The sequence below is a fragment of the Pogoniulus pusillus genome, chromosome 1 (assembly GCF_015220805.1).
Source record: "Pogoniulus pusillus isolate bPogPus1 chromosome 1, bPogPus1.pri, whole genome shotgun sequence".
Taxonomy (NCBI): Eukaryota; Metazoa; Chordata; class Aves; order Piciformes; family Lybiidae; genus Pogoniulus; species Pogoniulus pusillus.
The window spans coordinates 47,601,216-47,614,948 of NC_087264.1; the positions used below are offsets into that span (position 1 = coordinate 47,601,216).

The 13,733-nt window shown below is 40.4% G+C and overlaps 1 protein-coding gene across 13 annotated transcripts in view; it reads right to left on the minus strand.

Moving 5' to 3' along the window:
* FOXN3 (forkhead box N3) overlaps positions 1–13,733 on the minus strand; it is a 233,356-nt gene that overhangs the window by 67,111 nt on the left and 152,512 nt on the right. For all 13 annotated transcript variants that reach the window (XM_064151479.1, XM_064151459.1, XM_064151469.1 and 10 more), the window contains one exon: positions 8,004–8,068. In XM_064151479.1, the coding sequence (XP_064007549.1) occupies positions 8,004–8,068 (65 nt within the window). The remainder of the gene's footprint in view (positions 1–8,003; positions 8,069–13,733) is intronic.

Sequence of the window (13,733 nt, forward strand, 5' to 3'; positions counted from 1 at the left end):
AAGTGACACTACATAGGACTGTTACAAAATAAGCAGAGTTATCTGTAAAGATAGCAAAGACACTTATGCAGATCTAAATCATAAATCACAGAGTTTAAACACAGCAGGATTTTAACTTATCTTCATGCACTCTGCAATGTGATCTATCTACCATTAACAAGATGTGTCTGCTGCAGTCCAGTTTTCTTCCTTCTCAACTTCACAGGCCAAAGGTTGCTCAGATGCTTTGGTCATGAAGAATATAAACAGGCAGCAGTTACATTTCCTTACTAATAGCTCTAACATCAGTGTTAACAGGACCATGGCTCAGGCACTTATTATATTACAGCTTTTGCCATTATCTCAAAACACTCAACTAGGAAAATAGGACTAAAATGACTATAAACATACTGCACAGCTTATTTGTGGATACAGCATATATAGCACCCCATACACAAATGTCCTACACAGAGCAAGAGAGCTAAAACTGTCGCACCAGAGTGACCATTTCTGTATGAATCACTGCAAAATGCTGTTTCTCACTGGGATTTTTCATTGAATGCACAGCGTTAATGCCATTTAAAAATCCTCTCACAAACAAGAGCCCTCACCAGCACCCTCAAGACCCCAGCAGCCCCACAAGGATTTTACCCACTTTGCCAAACAAAGGAGAGCTCTGTTATTCAAATTACTCCCTTAGGGACATGCTGTACAACCTTCTGACTTAATTTTACTTCTTCAATAATCCTGCTGCAAACACACTGAAGGCTAACAGTAAATAAATAAATAAGTCAAATATTCTGTCTTTATGGAAGCAGCACATGAATCACCTTCCTGAAAAGAAACTTCAGGAGACTGGAAGGTGCTCTTTCAATGGAGGGGAGAGAGGAGGAAAGAGTAGGAAAAAAATAACTGAGTAATGATGAAATGTGAATGAGAAGTGATTTATTGTTAAGAATCATAGAATCAACCAGGTTGGAAGAGACCTCAAACATCATCCAGTCCAATCTAGCACCCAGCCCTACCCACTCAACTAGACCGTAGCACTAAGTGCCTCATCCAGTCTTCTCTTGAACATCTCCAGGGACGGTGCCTCCACCACCTCCCTGGGCAGCCCATTCCAATGCCAATCACTCTCTCTGGGAAGAACTTCCTCCTAACATCCAGACTATACTTTCCCTGGCACAACTTGAGACTGTGTCCCCTTGTTTTGTTGCTGGTTGCCTGGGAGAAGAGGCCACCCCCCACCTGGCTACAATGCCCCTTCAGGTAGTTGTAGACAGCAATGAGGTCACCCCTGAGCCTCCTCTTCTCCAGGCTAAACAACCCCAGCTCCCACAGCCTCTCCTCATAGGGTTTGTGTTCCAGGCCCCTGGAACTATATCAGCTGTATCAGATTTGCAGTTAATTCAATAGGTTGACGAAAGCCAAGTCACCAGCACACACAGAACATGATTGTCACCACAAGTTTCAGAAAACTCAAAGTTGTAAAAAGCAAAATTTGAAGGCAAGACGCAGTGAAGTCAAAAGGTTTTGTACTCTTTGATGAAGGCAACTAAACTAGACACTCAAAATCTCATTTTTTTACATAAAACAGTAATTTACAGAATTAAAGAGACAATTTCCAAGCACGCCTCACAAAGTAAGGAGCTTAACTCAAACTTCAAGAGGAAAAAAGTACCCAGCAAAACCTAAACCACACTTTACTGCAAAAGCTAACAAGCTGCACTGTGGCTTTTTACACTTTAGATTCCCCCAGTTCTCCCATTAGTGGAGCACTGGAATATGATCCAGAGCAAATAATACTTGCAGACTAACAGCTGTGGGCTATGAGAAGCACAATTATTATCCTCATTTCAGAAAGTAGAAACCCAAGACATTATAACCCAAAGCAAAGAAAGCATTTAGATACATGAGGAAGGTGAGACAGCAAAATATGCACTGGGAAACGAATGTTTTGTTGGTCTGAGCATAAGGGTTTTGCCCAAGGCTGTGTTACAGATCACAGCACTAAGGCTGTCAATCCTAAGGGTGAACTGCCTTGCACTCCTTTTGGCCTTTTTCTTAAAGACATTATTGCATTTAAGTATCATATAAGATTAAATTATCTGTATTATACAAGCTACCTTGCCACACTGGTTTTTGTTTGCACCTCTATGTAACAAAAGAAAACAGCATTTCTCTCCAAGTTCAGTTTTCTTCTGAGGTGTAAGACATGCAATCTTTAAAGTTAAATGCATGTGAAACTTACTGAATTGTCTCATCTTTCAAGTCTCCCCTGCTCCTTTTCTCCTCATCTTCGTGAGCACCTTGTGTTCCAGGATGGGCTGCACCTCTGCCCCACAGGCCCAGGATCTGCACCTGTCCTTCTCAAGCTGAGGCAAGAGCAGATGAACTGAATCTCCACCAGAAGAAAGAAGCTCACCACGTCTGTTGGAGCCCTTCAGTATTTGTTGGCTGGTGATGACAAACCTCCCTATTTTTCCATATTATTAGAGAGCAAATATGTGTAAATGTATGCATACAGGCAAGGAAAAGTCCTCTTTTAGTAAATTTGTCAGCTTCCAACTTGAAGGTAACAACTCCTCCCAAACCTCTCAGGAGAAAAGACTGAGTAGATGGCATAGAAAATATTTGCTCTCCAAAGAAACTGGTCCCTACTGCTGTTTTTCCCCTACTATTACATAAAAATGCAGGGTAGATATCTTCATTTTTAAGAGAGAATTCTTATTATTTAGCCTTCTCAAAGCAACCAACAGCTGAAGCCTTTCTGCCTCCTCCACAATGGCTTAATTCCCTTTCAGCAAGTGCTTCTATTAATAGCTAACACCTGAAAATGTGAAGTCCAAAACCTGCTCAATGGACTTCTTACAACTGCTAAAGAGACACTGGATTAATGGCCTGTTTGGTCATTTCAAGGACTCTCAGGCTTTCTGTACAAATGTGTGCATGTATTCATAAATGAGCTGGCTTCCCATCTTTTTATGCAGGACTTCTCACTTTTAGTCTGTTTATATTTCGTACAAAATAAAGTTTCTGAATTAGGGATGCAATTTTCTTGTTGTCTTAAATAAATCACCACTCTCAACAAAGAATAAATTGATCCATGTGCTTTGGCAATCTGCTGGAAGTCTCACATTATGGTTAGATATCAGATGTCAACATTCTAAACATTAAAGCCACCATTTTAGATTGATGACATCAAACGGTGATGTAGCAGCAGTGAGCTGAGTTTCCACTTCCACTCTGTGATGAACTGTGGAATCACTGTCTGATGCTGGTTTTGGTGATACCTGACTCTATGAAGACAGTGTCTTCTGCATCTTCTCCAACAGAACTCACCACAGGCGGTGGCAGCTAGTGGCAGCTGGACCATAGCAGGTCATGTATGGCCTGCTGGAAACATCAGTATGAGATGAAAATGTCTCATACAATACTTCTCCAGAGGAGAAGAGGCCAAGTCGTTCCCATATAAATATCCTACTGCTTGCTCTGTGGCTGATGATAGACAACACAGCAGCTTGTGAGGTCTGGGAAAGACACTCTCCTCCTTTATCGAGATTGCTCGGCCATGAAGGACCAGAGGCCTTACAACTTCTCTCCTTTGTCCTGTGAAAGAGATGTGATTTCTGTCAACCATTTTTCCATTCTAATTAAAAGAGAATGACAGCTTCAACAAAAAGTCACCAACTCGATTCACTGACTGGTGAATCCTGTTCTCACTTGTGAGTCCAGGTATGCAGGACCTCTGGAGCAAGAGCTTCTATCTTTAACATCTACAGGCAGATTTTAATTGTACTGACTGTCAGAAGAGGAAGGGGAGGACCTTGTTCACACAGGAAAGCAGAAAGCACGGCAAGGATCACGGATGTATCTCTAGTTGGTCAGGAATAGCTGGATGCAGCAATTCCAAGCAGGACCATCTAGTCACAGTGACTAGGGCTTCCTCCATTTTCAGCTCCCAACAGCAAGAGGGACTGGATTACCCAGGTTCACTTTCCTTACCTGGATGATGAAGAATCACTGCCTGTGCTACCATGAAGGTCTGCTTCTGCCAGACTTTGACTAGAAACTCAGAAAGCTTACACAAGAATGGCATCAAGCCTGGCAGATGTGTACTTGCTGTAATAAAGAGGGAAGGCATTGCTTTATGTCAGCCACTGCCCAGTCACAAGGCTCTCAAATCCTCCAAGGCAGCTCTTGCACTCTTGTTTCAATGCCCACTGCAGCAACAGCAGCAGATGCAGATCACTGCTTCACTGTACAGAGCTGTTTTTATTTCAGCTGTAATTACAACCACAATCACCTTCTACACATGCTTCTATGCAACTCAGAACAGAATAAATATGATTCAAGAAGGCACAGCAATATGTTGCATTGACTTTAATAAAGTGTGAGGGTAAATAAGGCTACTATGAGACTGTGGTAGTTTTGGGGAAGGGTGTTACTTCAAAAGGAAAATTCTACCTTTAAGAAACAAACTGCACAACCCCCTCATGCCCCTAGTCCAGTTATGTGGCACACAGCAGCTGCAATTTATGCAACTATTACAAAAGTTAATTTGAATATGCATTTCTAATTTATTCAGCAAAAATATTAGCTACATTGAGAGCACAGTAGTTTTACTTTTACCCTTTATCTGTGAACAACTACATCCTACCCTAATATGAGCTTAATACCCAAGACAAGAGGAGAGGCAACAAAACTGACCTTATCTGAACACAATGCATTACTTTTCAAGGTCTACAGTTAATGTGATTGTGTGCCCATCTATCCAGCACAAGTTCCTGAAGAGTTTAGAATACATCTAAATCTTTTCCACCACAAAGACTTTTTCCTGTCATACTTTTTACTAAATAAAAATGAATCTGCTATGACAGCTGAGAATAGAAAAAACAGTAGGGACAAAAGCTCTCTGAAAAGGTTAGAAAAAAAATCAAGCCACAAGTGAAACAAGATCACAACATGTACAGTAATGACTTGCGAAACTGTAAGAGCATAAACCTGTTTTATCTGTGAATCCTGAAGACTACAATGCAGCAACTTTCACAGATGTATCAGTAAGTTCTGAGAGAATGTATGAAAGTCTGCTAAGGCTAAAAGTCCTACCTATATTAAACTCTGCATGGACTTCATGATAAGACCAAAGAGCACAAGGACGTAAGGAGTAGTTCTCATCCAGCATAAGTAGCTCAACATTTCAAAGAGCACCTGACCGGGTGACTTAACACAAAACCTTAATTTATTGTTTGTTTCTTTGATTACAGAATTAATGCTTGGAACACCAGTACCATGATCCCAAAAAAAGAAACCAAGGTAGACATTTCCTATCTAATAAAAACATAAGCAAAAAGAATATCTTTTTCAAAATTCTTCAGCAAAGTACAAGCAAAGACAGACTGAAAGGAACAGAGAATTAGTCCTGCTCTTGCTGAAGACACTAAGGACACAACAGCTAGAATGAATTTTAGCTTCCCTTTCTCTTCCTTTGCTATTTCGAGGCACACAGATAACTGTTTTCTCAGTCATTTTCTCTGGAAAGATACATTAAATGCTTTACAGTGGTTAGAGATACTTGGCCAAATAGTTCAGGTATATTATGAATAGAAACCACGAGCATCTAACAGTCTTTCTTGGCTAAAAAAAAGTTACTACTTACATTGTGGATTTTTTTCTCTTCATTCCGCAGTCCAGAAGAAGAGCATTTCCCTTAATGACTCAGAAGAAATGTGGTGTGACAAGTGTACATGAATATCACATTTATTAAAATTTCAGAATGCTTCTGTATTGGCTGTCTGTAACACACCCTGAACATTCTTTTCAAAGGTAACAAAATATTTATTGAGTAAAATTAACTTCAGATCCCTTTGCTTCCTTCCGCCAATCAAAAGCCAGTACTGTAACTTGAAACTGATAACTGAGTTAACATTTCATCTTTCTGTTTGCATTAAAATGGATACAAACACTGGGAAAAAACCCAAACTTTAGATGGTCATGTATGGTAGTACTCAACAAAACCTCTCCACTCCCTCATACTACACCTCTTACACTTAGACTAATCCTCTACCTAAGTCTTCTGGAAGAAAAACAGTGAGAAGTAGGAAAGAAGTAGATGAGCTATTTTCACACAACCTGTTGAAGCCTTTACATAAAAAAGCACTCACTGTAGGGAAAAATTACAGACAGAAAGACAAAAAAGCTTGGTTATTTTCTTGCTTCAAAGTCAAATCCAGGAAGTGTTAAAAGACTACTGTAATGAAGTTTTTCTTTACACACTCTCATCCTTCCAACCTCAGCTGCATCATGCATATTAGAGTTCAAATTGGCTAGGTTTTCCACTTGAAATGGCAACGCAGAATGCCAACTCCATTAAAGGCCTGTTAGGCTTTGTTAGTTGCTTGAAAAGGCAGTCAAGGCAGTCATCTCTCTCTCTTTCTCTATTGCTTTAATATGCTGAAATGTTTTGGGCATTTAGGGTTTTCTTTTCCCAATTTGGAAAGCAGAGGAGGGCAGAGAAGAAACTAGAGAACAGCATATCCTTCTTTATTGGGAAAAGGTTTTAAGCAACTACTGAGATAAGAAGAATTATCAAACAGTTATTCTGAATTCCTGGATATCTTGCATAATAATAAGAGGTAAAAAACATTTGTGCTGCACAGACTTGACAGAGTAGTTTACCTTTTAGGAACTCAAACTACAAAGACTGTGTATGTGCAGGTACACATTTAAAACCAGAATTGTTCAACAACTGGAAAAAAAAACCAAGCATATTCAAAATAGTGGTGTGTTTTCCTTAAAAATAAATAACATAAAACTACTTTTTCCCATTAGCAAGGACTGCAAAGGTTGCAGAACCATCCTAATAAGACTGAAGCCAAAAGCTCACAAACTCTACAGTTTATATCACCTCCTAGTGTTAAGAAATCATCTGAATTCTTCAATGCATTCAAAATTTGTTTGAAACTTGTCACAAATATTAGATGCAAATTCTTAGATAAGTGCCAGGAGCTAGCTGAAAAATACTCTTGGGTAAATTACAGATGCTGGATTACTCTGGTGTGTGGAAGGTGAGCAACACTCTCTGCCAAATATTTGCTTGTGAGCCTTGCTGTGAAGCTCCATTCTAGGTGACCTGGATAAATGTTCCAGGATATTATAGCATTTTCTGCCATGAAAAAGGCCAGAAAAACTCTTAGCATTGTAAGAATAATCACAAAACTGACACACTTCATGGGCAAATACTTGCAAAGACCATAAATCATCCTAAATGGTGTAAGTTACTTTTGCACCACAAATAAAGGCATGCAGACTGGGGAAAGAGCCCTCTGTGTTCCCAAAACATTTGCACTATGAGCAGTGGTAGCCTGATGTACTCAATGGCATAAATACAAATGCACTAAGCAGTGAACAGTGATTTAAAACAGTGAAGTAAGGTAGAATGAAAATCTTCACCTATCAAAGCTACAGTTACATAGCTTCTGTTCATAAAGTCCATCCAATGGAAGCAAGATATTTAATATTCCTCTATAAATACAAGTGCAATTAAACATGGTAGGTTTCTTGAGACAAATACTCACCCAGTTTGCCCCAACAGAACGCTGCTACCTACCTTTGGGTGTATTTTGCTATAAGCATAATTAGGGAAAAAAATAAAGGATCTCTCCCAAAGAACAACCTTGATTTAATCACAGAGCTAAAAAACTATGTTCCTAGAATATTTCCTTCTGGGTGCTCTTTAGACACAGTAAGGAGAGAAAAAAAAAAGACACTCTTTGCCACATTCTAAAATAAGCAAATTAATAATCCAAGGAAGGAAAAAAAACAGCCACTTTCACAAACTACACTGCTTGTATGTAATAAATCACCATTTTCAAGGAATCAGATGTGCAATAAAGGGGATAGGTAAAAGGAAACAAAAGATATTTGGTCACTTCTCCCTTATTGAATGCTACAATAGGAGTGCAATTTGTAAGAGTTACTTTTAAGCAGAACTGTTACTCCAAGGCGGAGTATCCATCACCTACCTTGTAGAAGGGCTCCATTTCTCTTGAAAAAGGTGCTTCCTGGCCAAATGGGTGGACCTGATGTGCTAAAGATAATAAGAAATAATTGTAAGAATATCTTTTACATCAGTTATAAGTTAGTGTTTTCATTAATTGTGTTTTGCTTTTAAAGCTAATGTAATGCCACAACATTTTTGCCTTGAAGCAATGGTCTAAAATGTCATGTTAAAAATAGGTTAATTTGATTCAAGAGTCACATTCTCATCACAAGGAGAAACCTCCTCTACAAAGTACATGCCCTCACTCTCCTAGAGGAAGAGAGAGAAAGAAAAAACAATTTAGAATAAAGGAAACCAAATCAATGCCAGAATATTTGTTCAATTCAGTACAGCAGCATTTATGTCTTTTCCCAAAGACATCTACCAAAGCCCAGGATGCTTTATGGCTTTTACTCCACTGTACACATTGGCTGTACTCAGTCATAACGTTGTGCTGTCCCAGCTAACACATCAACCTGGAAAAGCCTTGGCCAGGCACCACGTGGTTTCTGCACTTCCACTGGAGCTCTCTGCCCACCAAACCCCCTCACATGCAGAGGTTACCTCGTTGCATCAGAAAATGCACAGCTCGATGCAAGGTCCCATGAGGAACAACAAAGCTTGGCCTTTGGCAACCATGACTGCTCCTGTGGGACCCCTGCCAGCATGGTGGCCATGTGTGAGCACCTCTCTGTGCCCACTGCACTGTTCTGAGCTTGGGTCACTGCTGGGTCCCTCTTTTGTTTCCTACCCAAAGGTAATTGCCTCTGAGGGGCTTCTTCAGCAACAAGTGCAGTTGAACGCAAGGAACAGATTGAAATATGGTAAACAGAAGAACAGGATGCGAACATTGTTCTATTCACTGCCTCAGAGTAGCCCATGATCCTGTGGGCAACAGGACTGACAACAACCTGCAGTGCTAACAAGTTGGAAAAGAGGAAGCACCTGATGACCACCTGCACTCCTCCTTTCCCACAAAGGTGCCAGAGTAACACTGCACTACATCAGAACAGCTCTCCTTCCTACAGCAGATGCCCCCAGCCATGTATGCTGGCAGAGGGACCAAACTTCCCAGAGAAAAAAGACAGCCTTCCTTTTAACAGTGCAGATGACTGCTGCCTAGGCATGCCTCTCCTTCCAGCAGGGCATAGCTTGCCCTCCCCAGGAAAAAGGAGTACTTGATGGGAGAGGTGCTACCTGTAGAAGGATTTCACTGATCACATCCTGGGGCTCAGGCACAGCAGAATTTTAAAAGCACATTATCTAGGGTAAAGAACTGAAAACATGAAAAAGATTTGTTGTAGTATTGTCAAGGCAAGTGGAAGAGACAGACTATCCAGGAGGTCATTCCTGCAGTCATGAAACAGGATTCAAAGTCCTCTGAAGCTTGAAGACAATCATGATTTTAGTGAAATTAGTATCATGAAACTATGTTATCAAAATGTAAGTAATTGCTCTATGCCCAAATTCATGTACAAATTAAAAGCAAGAGGGTAGGTACCCTTTGGTAAGATTTCTGTAAGGCACTCTGCCTTTTTAAGGTAATCCACCTTCCTCTGGATGCAAATTGTAAACCAACCCTCACATTCCATTTCTCCTCAGTTAATTACATCTTGACTGCTACTGCACAAACTGCAATGAAATGCAAACCAGATGTTGTCTATTACACTGACAGCATCAGCAAACATCTGATAAAATGCCATATAAAAAAAATGTACTGCTTTCCCAATTACTCTTCAGAGATTCTTGTGCTAACGTATGAAAACTTCACTGTGTTAAAACACAGACTATAAAAGGGTCTGAAGTAATTACATGTGTAACAACAATAAAAAAGCCTTCAACACTTAGGAACAAAAAGAGGATAAGAGAAAGAGAGAGCAAGCAAAATGACCAAAAAGAAGTCTACATTCATAGCTGGAGAGTGCTAGGGCATGCACTCATCTGAATACACACGCTCACTTCACAGGGCTTAATGTAACCAGTTGTTTGCATTCCTTATTGTAAGTGCCAGCTCTTCAAGTGTAGCTTAACTCACATGAAGGTCAAGAGCTGTTGCAGGCATTCATACTGCTGTAGGATAGGCTCAGCTTTATAACACAACAGAGTCCAGGATAATCTCTGACAGAGGACGCATAAAGGTACAAGCAGTATGCCACAGCATATTCTTCCTACTGCACAGATTTGTCAGAGATCAGGAATCACAGTACAATAAGTAAATATCTTTAAAAGGCCCAAGGGAAAAAATACATCTGAAATTGAACCACAGAAAATTTTACTCCCAGGTGGCCATAAACCTGTTACATGGGTGGAAGAGGGTTAAAGAAAGGAGAGGGAAAATTATGTATATTTGAACAGACAAAATGTCTCCACTAGAGAAACAAAGTGATAGTGATTTATCTTATTTTCCAAGCTGAAAAGAGAGGACCAAAGCTCTCATAAAAGAACTCCCATCTGATTCATCACAAACCCACACGGACTGAGAAAATTAACTGTGCCTTCCCAGGGAAGGAAGCTTATGAATTCAAGCATGTAAATAATGTACCACAGTGACCTGTCAAGCTTTTCAAACAATAAACTTTACAATTTGTAGGGCTTTGCTTCAGTTTAGCTATGCACGAGATAAATTTTCTTTCTGTTCCTCAACTTTTGCATGTGAGTCTCAGATGCTATCAATTATTAAAACATACTTCAAGTTAAGAAATGACCAAGCTAAACTATCTCTCACTTTGAAGTGTTCAAAAAGCTGATTCCTCCCTGTTTCACATCAAAAAAACACTTTAAGAAATTCCTTCTTCTAAAGACCATCCAAATAAAAAAAGAAAAAAACATTCTGCTCATCACAGGTGCTTTTTGTAATGAATTATATTCAGTGTAGCCTGTAAGTGAATGGAGAAGATTGGCTGGTTCTCCCACAGAGGTAACAACATATTCTGCATTAAGACGAAATAAAAATGCAAATTCTGGCTTTAGATTTTTTAAAAATAAAATACATGCTATAAGACTAAGATTTATGTAATTAGCATTACTAATGGCAGAGTTTTCCCCAAACTTACCCACTAAACACAGTATTAAATGGCTTTCTAACAAATTCCCACAGAGCTACTAGAAGAAAGCAGTAACTAGTGTGAACTCTGATAGCAGTGAGAAGGAACTCGTGGCCTGATAGATTTTTGTTATGCACAGGTTTGGACTGACTTCATTTCCAGTAGCAGATAAGCACAGGGCATCAAGGCCATAGGTATGTGTGTGTGAGGGGAAGATGGACCAATCATATAGAGCTGAGACTTCAATGAAACATCTTGAAAGAACATGGATTAATATAGTTTAGAGGTAAGATGACAGGCAAAACACCAACTGTTATTCTTAGTTTGATTTGCAGAAAACATTATCAGCTCAAGGATACCTTCAACCAAAGGGATATGCAGGCTGCAACAGTATTCCTAGCAAACACATAAAACAGGATTCAGACGTGCATGTTCATATACATCCAGTGCAGCATCCACCTGTCTTAAGCATGGTTATTGTCCCTGCAGCATCCATGCACCACCACAGGGAGCAAATGAAGTTTCCAGCAAGCATGTGAGAGAGCTAGTGGCTAACAATGTTTAAAGCATAAGCATTTGCTTGTATTAAATGAGATACCTGGAAACGGGAGCCACCCTTAATCAAATCCAACCTTTCCCAGTGATTCACTATTGATTTTTAACAATGAGTGGGACTCAATTTCCCTTCAAGGCAGGTGATGAATTGTTTTTCCTCTAAGGACACAGTCAGTAGGAAACTCCATCACACTGCCAGCCCCTGGACATCAGACCAATGGCTATCAGGGACTTTTCAGAGGGAAAGGTTTTCCATAAGAAAATGCTACTCTGCTGAAATCTAAAATATTGCATGGGCATGTGTTGATTTGGACACCACTTGTGATGGAAGCCAGGCTGATATGAAACCTGGCTGGCCAGCCAGCAAGGGTTTGTGACAGCTGATGAGTTTGACCAGGCTCCCAGACCATACAGAAGCAGTAATACCTATGAGACCCTCTAATTATTTCTACCAAAACATACACCCCACACACTTGTTAAAACCTTTAAAAAGTACAGAGGTTTCAGGAGAATCAAAAAAGGAAACGTAAATTCTTTGTGTTCTGGAATTCACAGTAGAGGAAGAAGACTGCAGTTCTCAAAATCAAGTACTTAAAAAGGCAGGTATGAATTCTCTTTGCAGTTGCAGTACTTCACAGCTATGCCAAAAACTCTCACAGGTCTCTATGTCAGAGAGGCCTGATTAATAGATTTCAAAAATCCAAACAACTAAAACTTCAAACTAAATTCAATTCACCACGATTAAAAGATGATGAAAAGACAGAAGAAAGGCAGTAAATACAGGCAAATGGCTTGTTACCAAACGCGTTCAGAGGGTGATGGTAAAGCAGGAGGCACAGAAAAGGAGGAAAACAAACCAAAAAAGCAAGGAGTCCCCATCCCTGGAGTGCACACTCCAAAGTCCTCTGAAGCTGACTCAGTGGTGAGACCAGGAGTATGTACCACACCACACACACACACAGAGTTCAGCCCACCTGGCCAAGAGGTGGTGGGTCCAGCTGCTGGGGCATAGTGTCAAAACATATCCCAGCTCTCAGGAAAGCTGTTGACTACAGAGTAGGACAGCTCAGCAAGGTGTGGAAACATGAACAGTGTCAGCTGAAGCCAACAACCTGCTACATCCAACATACCCAACTCAAAACTCTGCGGTATACAAAAGGCTGTAGACCACAAACAGGCTCCAGTGACTGAGGATCCCTCGCCAGCCCTTACCAGTGGCAAAAATGATGACCACAAGCAAAGATGACTGATTGAGGTCCTTCTACATCCAGCTCAGCCTGTGGATTTTACAAAAAGGAAGAAATAAAACTCCTACTGTCATGACAAGCACGGTAAGTTCCCAGTAATGCAGAACAAGTGGATTGGAAGAGCACCTGGGTCACTGCCCTTTGCCCTGGGACAGACTGCAGCTATCGCAACAGCAATATAGCTGAAAATTCCCAGCAGAGGCTTCAGCCACCAGATGAAAGGAACAAAGGCAGTGCTGTACTCGCGCTCTAAGTATTCCACTGTCAACCATCTACAGTGCAAAATACTTCACTGCAAGACTCACCAAAATCTCTGATGAATAGTGAACTGAAGGAAATGTACAGCACATCAGAGAAACAACAAACCATTTTATCATAGAGTAACCAACGGAGCATCTTGAAGGTATAGAAACCCACTTCCAAAAGTTTCAAAGAGCAACAAAAGCACAATTATGACATTTAGGCTGCGGCAGGTATCTTTATCTGGCTGGAGTTCATGAAACCTTGTGTCTAGTGGCAGCCTGGAATGGTGTTCTTGACAAGTACATTCAGGTCCTGATGCAAGCTGGACTCAGACTGTTACCATAAGGTATATAAGTGGATGTCTAACAAAGCTGGGAGATTGTAGGTTTTAACATTCCTTCAAAGTAAGTTTAGCATAGGGTGGTAATTGAGGGAAAAAAAGCTTGAGAAGTATATCTTGGTGGGAATGTAGCATCCTTTGATAGTGGAAGATGAACAGTACTGCCTTACAGCAGCCACCCTGTGCAAGGCATGAGAAACAATCACGACCATAGAACTGAGTACCCCTCATGACTGCATGTTGCACAAATGTGATCTGCAGAGTGGCTGTTGGATGACATGGGA